The following is a 13,488-nucleotide window of genomic DNA, read 5'->3' as shown; positions in this document are numbered from 1 at the left end:
AATGTATAATAGAGTTGAATGATTTTATTTTCCTTTTAATCTCAATTTTGGTTTCCTTTGATAAGATTATAATCATACACTTCGATTTATCTTGGTCTGAACTCAAATTAAGCGGTAGCAAGGGAACATGGGTCTAACGGAAATAGAAAGAATTTTGCAACCCCATACATAGTACTTTACTCACATTGCGTACTACCAAAAATTAGAACGTCTTGCGGAGAGCGAGCTACATACCAGCAGTCCTGCCATCCTTAGCGAAGCCAGCACCAACTAGTTGACATTCGTGCAGCTAATTTTTACTTAACACTTTACATACAATCATATTCTACTATGCTTACATGGACATCAAAAAATGTCACTCCACTATGAACGGAGCTAAGAAAGAAAGAAGAAAAGGCTTAGCAGATTCTAAGTACAAAAGACTCCCCTACAAACAAGACAATTCTTTCCTGATGCTTTCCTCCAACTTCATGGCTACTACAGTATTACTTAACATCGAGTTGGCACCAACTTGGTGCAATATCAATGAAATGATCTTTGAGTTACCTACAATTTAAATTAAAATAACATTAACTTCTCAGTAACTATCTCACACTAGATGACAGCGGTTCAACAGAATGAGGAGTTGATCTATTGCCCAATAATGTATATCAGATTGATACTTGCCAGCAAATCACTATCAGCCCGTCCCACATTGCTGCAACTGCAAATCAGAACTGAATGCCCATCGGGAATATCTTTGTGATCCATGGGCGTTCCCCAAAGTTCTGGGAAATGCCATTATGAAAATCATGGAAAAAGCTGAAGAAAACCTGGCGAGCAGAGGCATTTGGCAATTAGCAGCACGTCCATCCTTTTCCCGATGCGGTATTGCCCACATATACTAACATCACACCCATTCAAAGTTTGTTTCTTTAGGCAACACCAGACCAATTAGACAAAGAGATGGATTAGGCACAACTGAGAGCATAGAGCAGGTATCAGATGACTGTGGAAGGATGAAGAGAAGCCTTGCCCACATTGATTTTATGGCTGGAATTTTAATTACACCAGCACATTCCCTCTGCTTCAGGTATGATATAAAATCTTGAAACTACAAAGCAAGTTACTACATTTTAGTCCTCTAAATTGCTTCCAGTTATAACAATTGAGCAATTGTTGCAAAAAAATGGAAGGAATTTGAAAAGTAAAAAGTAAATGCAGAAAAAATCTCCTTAAGGTCCATATCTGAACGCATATAGCAAGTCATGGTAAAACCGGTGGGAAAAGTTGGATAATGTTTTAGCAAACAGCTGAGGAAAAAGTCCAAGTTCCTATATCTAGATCCTCCTTCTAAAACGATTTTCTTTGGAAATTCTATTTAGTTCCCATTTTAGGCAAAAATACGCGCACAAATCAGGGTGATAACAACTAATTTGGAAGATACACAAAAACATTTCTCCATCTACCATCTAGCATACATCATGACTACATTCATCTGTAATGAAAACTGAAGGAGAGAATGATTAACTTACGCCCTTGTGATCCACTAGAGAAGAAGGTAGCAACCAGCATATCTCCTTCTGTGTCACATTAGTTTGAACAAGAAAGTAGAAATGTTAGAATAGGTAAAGATATGGCACAGATATACAAAGAGTGAAGCTGCCAAACATTATATGTTAGAGATGACAGTAGCAATTATCAAAAGGTGCTAACATGTGTTATATATCTGAATATATATATATATATATATGAGTGTGTGTGTGTGTGATATGCAGAGCGTTCCTTTTAATGTTCAAAGGACTCACTTTGTGGGGTGGTGTACTACAAAATGTTGATTTGACATGCCGAAAATCAGTGCGTTTGGTCATATCCAACTTAGCAGGCCATCTGCAAACATTTCCACTTTAAGAAACAGAATATTTACAGATCAATTATGAAAACATCAAAGGCACTGAAGTCCTTACTCTGTGGGCTCAGCATTGGCATTTGAATACCTGCAAACATCCGATTCTACTCTTTGTGCATAAATTGTACAGTAATGAACTCCACTTTTACTCAAGGAGCCCTGCCACTGATACTGCAAGTAGGGTTCAGAACTAACCAAATTTGAAGATTCCGATAATGGAGGTGGCGGGGGAGGCGGGGAACTAGGTGGAGGAGGAATATTAGGTGGGTCAGGATAAGGTGGTGGAGGCGGGGATGAAGGTAATGGAGGCTGCAAGACAGGTGGAGGTAATGGGGGTAATGAGTCAAGCTGAGGTGGTGGTGGTGGTAAAGACGTCACTGGTGGTCGAACAACAGGCACAGGAAACATATGATCAAATGGTGGCATGGAGGTGCCTTGCATCTGTGACAGTGGAGTCACAGAAGCAGGTACAAATGGTGGTGCAACTGAACAATGGTGAAGATTAGTAGGAAGTGCACCAGATGGAATTGGCTTTGGAGGCAAGTTATGGTTCAGACCACGTGAATCCCACCCAGTTGGGGGAAAGTACATTGGGTGCCCAAAGGGCGGCAGTTGTGATTGCTGTGGTGGTGCAATAGGAGGTCCTTGAATTGGCTGTGCTGCTGCAGGAGGAAGTGCTTGAACTGGCGGCGGCACGGTAGGAGGTCCTTGAATAGGCTGTAGTGGTCTAGTAGGCAATTGAGGAGGTGCAGGATTGCAGGCAACAATTGCCGGTCTAGAATGAAGCTCTGCTTCAGTTTTCCTGTGCATCCACATGTCATTAACAACACCAGAGAATATATTATTACCTGCAGAAATCATCAGGACAATGAGTATGACAATGAGCATCAAACTGCTACTGGAAAGATCACAACTAGAGTAATGGACAAGTACCTCTAGGTGATGGAATCGGAACCAACATATCAGCTTTTCCAGTACCAACTTCGGGCATCCCTCTGCTTGCTATAGGTGCCCAGTTTGACTGAGGTGCATATCCACCATGAGGCATGCTACCTTGCTCTGGTTTTAGTCTGGGTGATGTGAGTTCCATAATACTACCTTCATTTTTTACAGGAACAGGAATATGATGCTGCCCAGTGTGACTGTTTGAACAACAGGAGAAGTTCAATTGTTAAGCTCAGATCATAGTGCAAGACCGTCATAAGCTTTTAACACAATGTAAAGCACTCTAGGTAAACAGGAACCAAAACAACGACTCAGTAGAATCCCACTAGTGGGGTCTGGGTATACAGGAACCAAAAGAGAAAAAGATAAGAAGAGTGTTAGAAATTCAAATGTGACAAATCATTCAAATGACTCCAGATCTTTTCACAAATTTCTAGGTTTGTTAAGAAGGAAAACACTAATTTTTTTATAACCACGGTGTCCGGGCCAGCTTGCGCGCACCAATTCCACGAGGTACTTGCTACCTCCCACAAGCATAGGTACCGAGTAGCTCTGTCCCATAAGACTTGGGCAGATGCAAAGAAACCACCTAGTATTTTTGTCACACACCCGTGGGTGCTAATTCAAGTGCATCACTTTTCACCATAGGTCTATGAAGGTTACAGAAAAGTTTCGGTAAGGTTTCCAGAAACATGCCTATTTCTGAATTCAATGCACGCAAGTGTATCACTCGTGATCAGAGCTGCAAGGGACTGCTAAGGGCAAATTTCAACATGGGAAAGATTGAAGGACATATTATCTGTGTACACTCAGGTTTTCAATAAATCTTGGTTGTTATCGGGAAAGGTAACTTCCATGATATATGTCATTAAAATTCTCCAACACTTTTTTTTCTTTTTTTATATGGAACATTCCCCAACACTCTTGAGGGGTATAGCTATGTGGTAAATCATATCTTAAATATAAGGAATATTAACAAGTAAGTTTTTGACGACTACACACTAAACAGAGACAAACTCGTCCAAAAACAAGAGGACTTGTTCCCAATCAGAGTGGGAAAGACTAAAAAAGTACAGAAATCAAACTGTCGCTTTAAACCTATAATAAACTATCAAATAGCGCTAGAACAAGGACGTTGAAAGATATCAGCGTCGAGTGAATTAAAACCTGACAAGCAGCTCGAAGCAATTACATACCTGAACTCTTCCCCCTTTTCCGTTTTGGGGCTTTGTGGGGGGTTTTTTTTTGGGGGGGGGGGGGGGAGGGGAGGTAAAATGTACATACCTGAATTCTATCTGGAAGAATAACCCAGGACAATCACGAAGGGTCTTCAGGAGAGTATTTGCAGAATCCATGCTGCTGCATTCAACTAGCCAACAAGAACCCATAGGCATATTTTCCCTCATTAACCTGATGATAGAACCTTTGTTGTCAATGGAAAGATTACAAATAGCCAAAAGCTCATCTTCTGTGATAAACAAGGAGCTACCATTTGGAATGCTAATCCGTACTGTATTTGTCTGCATTGTATCTCCTCCCGAGAATCCAGTTTCACAGTTCCCTGGCATGTGATGACTCTTATAGCCAGGATTGTATGTAACATTATATTTGGTTCTTAAATGCGAAAGCAAAGAAGATAGACGTGACATTCTTGGAACATGACTGTCAGAATGGTTCTCAAGCATGTTCTGGAAGTGATTTGGCCCAACAGTACTATTGGTACAAATATTGCTTCCAATACCAACATAAACAGAGGCAGAGCTAGGTCTTACACCTTCCGCATGCGCGGTGGCATTAGCTGGACCTAAGTTTAGGGGCTGGTTGCAGTTACTCCTTCCCTTACGCCAGTGCCTTAGCTGATTCATGGCAATTGTGGCCTCCTCAGGTGTGTCGAACTCCATCAGCAATGCACCTTCGCTGCCTAGATCAGTAACCATCCGAGGACCTTTTTGAAGTGCTTTTCTCAGCTCATGCATAACATTATCCTTCATCCAATGGTTCTGAACACTTCCAACATAAATACAGCAACTAGAACCAACAGCAACACCATTTATAGCCCCCTTGGTTCCTAATCCTATATCCAAAAACTTTATTCGAAGACCAGCACCCCAAGGAGAAGTTCCCTGCATGGTTTCCCTGACTCTCACCGCGTCCATAATGTTTTGGTACTCAACCAAAGCAAAACCTCTGAATGCAAAGAATGCAAATTGATACACTGGACCAAACATCTCAAACTTATGTCTGACAGCAGCTTCAGATGCATCAGGGCCTAAAGACCCCAACCATAGCTGATTTGAAGCGGGAAAGATATCTGCGGCAGCTGGGTCTCCATCAGTGTACCAAACAACTTGATTTGTGGAAGAATGAGGCAGTGGTAAACGCTGCATAGGTGACTCCATGGAACAACTCATGCCTCCAGCTGATGATCTTGAGGCTGGTAATGAACGGTCCATATTTGGATTTTGGTGGTTCTCCATCAGGCCACCATGGTGGCCTAAATCAGATGAACCACTTCTCAAGTTCGACGGTGTTCTAGCAATAGGTGAAAGAATCTGCTGGTTATAAACCTCTTTAGGCCTCGGTAAAACTCCAGACTCTTTAGAATCAAAAATCACCGGCCTATGCTCCCCACTATCAGTATTTGATTTCATACTGGAACGGTGATTTGCTCCCAGAGGGATTGCTAGGCTTCGAGAAACTTCATGAGTTTCTTTTTTAGCAGATAGCTCATGATCCGAGTACTCACTAGCATACTTTACGGTACCCAAACCATCCTCATCGCCATACTCATGCATTTTTTCTGCCTTCACTTCATCTAAGAAAGACTGCAATATTCCTTCAAGAACTGAGGAAATATCTGAAACAACTTGAGGGGATGCTGATTTACTTAATTTCTTAAACCTTGAGCAAATCCAACTCATCAGAGAATTATCTTTCTCTACGACCTGTATAAAGAGATGTAAAGACAATGCATCTTGAGCAAAAGCCTTAGAGACCAAAGAAATGAATCATAATAAGAGCGCACATCTTGAGCAAAAGCCTTGGAAACCAAATAAATCAATCATACTATCACCTTCACCACAGGAAAGATGGCAATACTTTATGGAAATTAAGTGTTTAACACTCTGAAAATTCCAGAGAAATCTTCGTGACAACATCGATTTTCTAGGGATAGTTACAACAACAACAAACCCAGCATAATCCCACAAAGTGGGGTCTGGGACAGTTCAAACATCAAAAAAAAACTTTTCCCCCCAGATGACTTCAAAACTGAAGGATTGACCATCAATAAAATATCATCAGACATTATTTTCCACCTCATAGCAATCGGGGTTTCAGATATTAATGGGAGACATAACTTCAGCGAGAAAGTTATGCCACTAGTTGAACAATTCAATTACAAAAACTGCCCTTAAGGTTTAAGTATGTATCCTTAACCTCCCTTATTTCTGTTGAACTATAACAAATCAGATCTTACAACAATTCATGAGAAACATAGGATATAGAGCTCAATTCACCCTTTTGATCAAGTGATGTTCATATTATAGAAGTTCTTTCACCTTTTATTTTAAGCACTATATAACTTCATCAAATAGAATGCTCCTATGTTTCTATATAGATCTATGAGATAATTAACAAGTAAAAGAATTATTTAAATAAAAACATGGAGCACTCGGTGAAAATGAAGCAATGATCTCTAAGTTGTGATTGTACTGAATTTAGGTAAAACCTAAATATTTTTTTTCTTATAAGGTAAAATCTTATTGATATACAATAGTAAGGTAGTACTGCAGGGGAAATGCCTTAAATAAACTTTTGAAAGAATAGAAAGCCAATATTCAGATAATACGTTTGAAATGTATAATTCAACACACTTAATTTGTGATGGATTTAAGTAAAGAAAAAAGAGGAGCTTATATTGAATCTAGGGGTGGGCAATCGGTCGGTTCAGTTCGGTTTTTGAAATTTTGGTCGGTTATTTTGGTTTTTTGTTCGGTTTATCTATTTGGCCCTCGTTTTCTCATAAAACAATTTTGCAATGATGCCTGTCGTCTTCTTCAAGTGATTCCCCGAATCAGAAACTTTTCTACTGAAAAAGTAAAACTTTCTTCATAAGCTTGTCTCACTCGTGAAGTTTTGCGGAGAAGGGGGACTCCTATGACGTCCAGATGTTTCTTGTGTCAGAAGGAGGAAAAAACCAATAGCCATCTCTTTCTACATTGCAAGGTAACTGATACTCTGTGGCAGTTATTCCTTACCCTGGCAGGAATATAATGGATCCAAAGAATACCAAGGACCTTTTGTGGTGCTGGAATTATATTGAAACAAGGAAGAGTCAGAAGCTATGGTGGAGAATGGTGCCAGCATGTATATGGTGGACGGTGTGGACAGAAAGGAATTGTAGATGTTTTGAGGATAAAATTAGTTCCATACAAAGAATTAAGATGAATTGTTTTTGTCTTTTCAATTCTGGTGTAAAGAGAACTATACAGAGGATGCAGAACCACTTGTAGATTTCTTAGATTCTTGTACGATACAAGGCCCTCTGTAATTTGTACATTCTCTTTTTGGATACCAGTACCAAAAAATAGTAAAACTTTCTTCATAAGAAAGAAGAAGAAACCCAAGAAAGTTAGAACCTTTACATCAGTGTAGACGGTAAAAGGTACCTCAGACAACCGCCGTTAGACAGTCAATCTAAACTCATTTACCAAGAAAACTCTTAAGAGAAGGAAAACAACTAAATCAGAAGCACTTAAAGACGTAATGATACTATAGAACAGCCAAAATCTACTTCAATTTCCAATGGAAAAGGCATCCTGGCATGTTGTTATTGTTAAAGAGAGATCTAGTGTCCGTCGATTGGTTAGAACGACAAATCTCCGACTACGGCAAGTCCATCTTCCTTCCTCCCTCTACTCAGGGATCCTAAGTCCTAAATTTTTTTGTTTCTCCATGTAAGTGTCTCAAAACTAAATGATACGATGCAATAAGTATATTTAAGATCGTATATTCGATTTAATCGGTTTTTTCTTTGAAAAACCGAGCACCGAACCAAACTTCCAAAAATTCTAAACTGAAACCGACCAAAAAACAGAAGAAACCTAACCGAGAAAACCAAAAAAATTGGTTTGGCCGGTTTTTCCGCTTAAAACCGATGTATGCCCACCCCTAATATTGAATTCAAATTGAACAATCTCATGATGGACAAAAATTACTTAGTGAGCTGATGAGCTCGTAATCTGTGAAACCATATGGCAAGTAAGTCTCAGACCTAAACCTTGAGTTTAGGTTTCTGTCATCTGCCCTACTAGGAAACAAGGGAAAAAAAAGCACGATATACTGATTCCAGCTTCTCATGATGAGCTAACATGAAACGACACTACCTCTAAACAGAAAAAGGAAAAAGAAAATAACATGAAACAGATAAGCAGATGTACTGAAATAATAGCAGAAATAGACACAGAACAAGAGGTCCCATGTTTCAACCAATACAAAAGAACAAGGATTAGTCTCAGAGAATTGCTTTTAGATGAAAGGGGAAAACGGAAAAAGGAACAGTAACTGACTAGTTAATCAAAGGAAAAGTGTTAGATATGGTATTGTACCAGTCCTAATAAGCAGTTCTTCAAAACAATAGAGCTGTTGTCCGAGACTTGTTTGCTGCATGTTGCAAGGCCATCATCCACAAAACCCTTACATTTGCTACTTGTTTCTCTGGATGTTGCTGATGATGTCACTGCACTATTTCCGCCATTCCTAGGATGAGCAATAGCATCATCAAGCCTGTTTGTTAACTGACGAAGTAAGTAATATCCTTCTCGCTTAGCTTCCTCCGATCCAGTAGAGCCAAAGAGCTCAAAACAAGATGCAATTGAGTTTTTTGGGCAAGTAAAGAAAATTCTGAGGAAACTAAGTACACGGAACTCAGATAGCTTGAGCAATACCGATTTTTCCTTGTTTAAAATTTTTTGTTGGTACTCAGAGAACGAATGAGTATCTTGAATACCAAAAAGTTCCTCGTCGGCAATCTCAAGAATATCCTTCCCTTCAAAACTGGATATGAAGAAGGTGAGTGCGTCATGGAATACTGTGGAGCAAATTCCTTGAATAACTGATGATGTTGGCGCCTCAGCAGCAGCACTTTGACAGATATCAGCTAGACCAAAAATGCATGCCTTAGCAGTTTCAAACGCAACACCGTCTATATCATCTCCTTTACCAATCAAAGCTAACTTCCAATTGTGCATGTTAATAACAACTCTCACTGCAGCTTCAAGAGCAGTAGGACAATACGAAGCAAATCGAGGAATAAAATCAGCCACTAAACGTTGTACGCTTGTGCAGCCTGTACACCGAGAATCATAGATGAAAATTTAAGTTAAAACTTCATAGAACATGCAATATATTTCAGTACCAAAGAGGAATACTTTCAACAAATAGGAGTAAGTCCCTTTGGAAGTTCACAGGCTGCGTCAGTATAATGATTTTCTATCAGGAATATTGATGGCAATTCATTATACTGCAATTATTTACTACGATAATGAAAGCATGAAAAGAATTACTCGATAAGTAGCTAAGTGGAACTAAGTTAATGCAAAGTTGCACAAGATAGAACTAGAAGCATAAACATAGCAACTGCTGTTCATGCCAATTAGTCAATACGAGTGGGTCCCGCATAACATTTAGTGACACTTCAGAAAGAATGGAACGAAAGCGGTCTCGAAAAACAATTGGCACACTTGCATCACATTTGAGCATGAGTAGCAAGGGCATGGATGTCACAGAAAAACTGGCACATTTATGAGATTTTAGAAAGAACAGGACGGAACACCAATACACGTCACTAGGTAACCTGTCTTAGTTTCATATGTATAATCATTCAATGAATTGAGAAATAAACCATGTCACCCCCAGTGTAATCTATCTCTGCAATTTTCCTTCTCATTCTCCATTTGTTAAGTCCTCTTTCCCATTTTATGTGGCATACTTTTTTAGTCCGTCACGAAAAGAATGGCGCATTTCTATATTTAGAAACAATTGAACTTTAAAATTTTCATCTTACCCTTAATGAGATGATTTATAACCTCACAAATGTCTGTAGCTTGTTTGGGACAAACAAATTTCAAAACCTTCCTTTCTTTCTTAAACTTCGTACCTAGCCAAACACCACTCCATAAAATGGGATGAAGAGAGTTTCTTTTTGAGGGACTGGAGAGGACTGTCACAAGTAGGAGAGATTATTGCCACTCCATACAGGCAATCCAGAGCCCTTCATCCAAATGAAATAGGTGCACGCTGCAAAGGTATTGTTACGAAGATAGATACAACAACTTTCTTCTATGTCATTTTAAGTGCCTAGAATTTTAGTACTAATAGTCGCATCTACAAACCGTCTTATATAGAGTTCTGTGAATTGACATGATCAAACCATCTCTAACGACCTTCTCTGATTTTAAATGTCATAGAATATTATTTATTTAATTGTTTATTTGTAGGAAAATTGCTTACCTTTTAAAGTACAAAGAAAAATCATTCACTAGACTGTAAGTAACCTAAAATTTGGATGAAGTCCCTGGTATGTCAACTGTTCAGTCAAAAAATTTTCTTGTTATGATGACTTTACTAGTATATTTCAAGTGGCCGTTTTGATGGCACAATGTCTCCTTACTAGTGATCGTTCGTCGTTCCTTTTTTTGGGTAATTATTCAACTGGTATCACCTCTTTCAGGTTTCTCTTTTTTTTTTGGGGGGGCTTTTTTGGACAGGTAACGTACGGATATTATTGATTTAAAAACTAGCATTAAGGGAATGCGGGAAAAGAGTACATCCAAAAAAAGAACTTTACAGTGTGTGTAAAGAACTGAGAAAATTGACCATGGCTCACGGACGTGATACATATTGTGCCAGTTGCACCAAAAAGTAAGCAGATGTATACATTTGAGTTTAAGGTTAACTGCATTATACTACTTGTCTTTGAAGCTCTAGTATTTTTTTCCTTCCATATAACCCGCCATAGCACAACTGGAATGGAAATCCAAGTATCCCTGGAAGATTTAAGCATGTCCAATTTGTGCCAGAAGGTTTAATGGCACAGATACTTTTTGATGAAATGGTCAACCATATGAGCAGTCCTAAAGGGGGCTGACAATTTCGGTCAAAAAAATACCCTAAACGACATCACCAATCAGATTAATAAGTGTTATTTTTTGGACACCAAGTATATAGAACAGAATAAGATGACTCAGACACTAGAGAAAGAAGAAAGAGTCATTGTGAAAAAGAAAAAAGAAGATGAAGAAAGAAGTAAAGAAGAGCAGACCTAAGAAAAGTAGTAGAATAAGTTTCTCGTAAGCTAAGAAAAAATGCAGATGATAGCAAAGAGGAGTGCTGATACTCAGATAGTAAAACACCATCCATCTTTTAAAGTTGTATTCGAAGAAGTGATCCTTCTCACTTGGATCGCTTAGCACCTCACTGCCCAAAACTCGTGCTTCTTAGCATCTATGTTTTGCTCGAATCCTCCAAAAATGTTGCATACCCGTGTCTGATCCTCCAAATATTATGCATTTTTTGGAGGTTCCAACATTGGTGCAGTGGCATTTTTTGAAAAATACAAGCAACATAGCTAAGCACCACTTCAACCATTGAGAAGCGGTGACCCGAAACACACTCTTCTTCAATCACTTCAACCATGAGAAGCTATAACCCTCACTTTGCATCACTCTGTCACTAATTCAAAATACAGTCTTCTTCGCATCACTTCAACCATGAAAAAGCTTTAACCCTTGCTCGCGTTACTCTCGTTGGTTTGTTTGGATAATAATGTAATTTACTCTTTATCCAACAGATGAAAGTAGTCGAGAATGCTGAGGTGGATGTGCAGGCATTCCAAGAGAGATATCATTAGGAATGAAGTTATTCGGGACAAGGTGGGAGTGGCCCCAGGAGGACAAGATATGTGAAGTAAGGTTAAGATGGTACGGGAATGTGAGAAGAAGAGTCGTTGATGCCCCCATGAGGAGTTGTGAGAGATTGATTGTGGTGAGCTTGAGGAGAGGTAGAGGTAGACCTAAGAAGTATTGAGGTGGGGTGATTAGGCAGGACATCACGAAACTTCAACTTACCGAGGACATGACCCTAAATAGGAGGGTGTGGAGGTTGAGGATTAGGGTACAAGGTTAGGGAATAGCTGAAGGTATTCCTTTGTCACCCTAGTGGCAGTAGTATTAGTCTTGTAGTCTTTTTTTCCTTTTTCCTGTTCATCGAGCTATATTCTTACCAGTTATTTCTTTATTATTTTACTATACCGTTGTTGTTTATATATCGATGTTGCTACCGCTTATTGCTAATGCTCCTTTTCATTTTGTCCTTGAGCTGAAGGTCTTCGGAAACAGGCTCTCTACCTCCACGAGGTAGGGGTAAGGTCCGCGTACACATTGCCCTCCCCAGATCCCACTTGTGGGATTATATAGTTGAAATTAAGTAAACAAGATATAGTTCTTCCTTTCAGTCTGGCAAGGGAAACAAACACTCCACATTTATTTGCACTCCTTGAACATCTCCTCTTTTTCACTCCAACTAGACGAAGCGGTAATTTCTAAAACCTAGGGTTCATGAATCATACAAGGGATGGGGAAAATCCCAGAAACGCTTAAAGACACCTACTTCATGTAATTGATCAGTCTCACAATATTATTAGCTCCTATTCTTCGAATAACAACGAAGAGAAAAACGAACTGTATAAACTTCATACATATGTTGACTCTGCAGCAAGCAACTGAACACAAATATCAATGAAAATACTCAATTTCACGATTTAGAAGAAAAGGGACAAAAGCGAAATTAGAGAGAGGAAAAAGTACTAAATACTGACCTCTTGAGGAAGTAATGAGAGAAAGGTAGGCTTGTTCGAGTTCGGATGAAAGACGATGATCGTTCTGTGAGATGCAGAATTTAATGCGTTTGTAACACTCGTAAACATTGCGAATCTCTTCTTGGTTCCTTCTCCGTCGGAGGATTTCATCCTGAGATATCGCCAGAGCAGCGACGCTCTGCTGTTGAGGCTGTGGTGGTGGTTGCGGAGGAGGAGGAGGCGGCGGTGACTGAGGCGGTGCTGGTGATGGTTTGTGTAGTTGTTCGTAAAGCTTCCGTTTCTTCAGTGGCTGCTCCGTCGTAGCCATGGCGGACGGACGGGGAAGAGGAGAAGAGGGGAGAAGTGGGAACACGCGCTCAGTCACGCTTTTTGGCTGTATTTTACTTCGGTGATTAAGAACGTAGGATCTTTCTTATATTCCGAAGTGTAATTACCGTCTAGTCCACACTCCTATACGCATGCGCCTAGTCAAGTTGAAAAGTGGCTCACTGTTAAAAATATACTCTATTTGATGAATTAAGCCAAACATCTTTGCGCGTGAACCCTAATTTAATAAATATATAATTTTTAAAATTATTTAACTATAATACTGAACATTGTATTTATAATTTAATAAAAATTAAAGAGCGGAAGAAAGTAGCCTATGATTATAAATTAAAAGTTAGTAATATTTTTCTTTGGGTGTAATTGCCTCCTTCATTATTCTATAAAGATTTTTCTTTTTTGCTTTATTTTTATTTCAAATTAAAGGCGATTTGATAAATTACATGTAATTAAA

The 13,488-nt window shown here is 39.2% G+C and overlaps 1 protein-coding gene across 2 annotated transcripts; it reads right to left on the bottom strand.

Annotated features, from left to right (window-relative positions):
* Positions 1 to 293: 293 nt before the first annotated feature.
* Positions 294 to 13,180, bottom strand: LOC107818485 (uncharacterized). 2 transcript variants are annotated; one of them, XR_012699937.1, is made up of 9 exons: positions 12,711 to 13,180; positions 8,443 to 9,182; positions 4,118 to 5,778; positions 2,822 to 3,030; positions 1,947 to 2,736; positions 1,788 to 1,869; positions 1,515 to 1,562; positions 667 to 1,093; positions 294 to 546 (listed from the first exon to the last, which is right to left on the bottom strand). XR_012699937.1 is itself a non-coding variant. In XM_075232626.1 (8 exons), exons 1-8 carry the CDS (start codon positions 13,015 to 13,017, stop codon positions 890 to 892), a joined length of 4,041 nt encoding a protein of 1,346 aa, XP_075088727.1. In that variant the 5' UTR covers positions 13,018 to 13,180; the 3' UTR covers positions 294 to 889. The 2 variants fall into 2 exon arrangements, 1 of the variants encoding a protein (XP_075088727.1); XM_075232626.1 differs by having other exon boundaries at positions 294 to 1,093.
* Between the last annotated feature and the right edge of the window lie 308 nt (positions 13,181 to 13,488).

This window comes from Nicotiana tabacum, chromosome 16, assembly GCF_000715075.1.
Source record: "Nicotiana tabacum cultivar K326 chromosome 16, ASM71507v2, whole genome shotgun sequence".
Classification (NCBI taxonomy): Eukaryota; Viridiplantae; Streptophyta; class Magnoliopsida; order Solanales; family Solanaceae; genus Nicotiana; species Nicotiana tabacum.
This window is presented reverse-complemented; position numbering and strand designations above follow the sequence as displayed.

Coding starts and splice junctions, on each gene's coding strand:
- LOC107818485 (XM_075232626.1), bottom strand. CDS start 13,017: ATGGCTACGACGGAGCAGCCACTGAAGAAACGGAAGCTTTACGAACAA. Junction 1,870..1,946: donor GCCAATGCTGAGCCCACAGA/GTAAGGACTTCA, acceptor AAATGTTTGCAG/ATGGCCTGCTAAGTTGGATA. Junction 1,094..1,514: donor CTCTAGTGGATCACAAGGGC/GTAAGTTAATCA, acceptor CTTGCTTTGTAG/TTTCAAGATTTTATATCATA.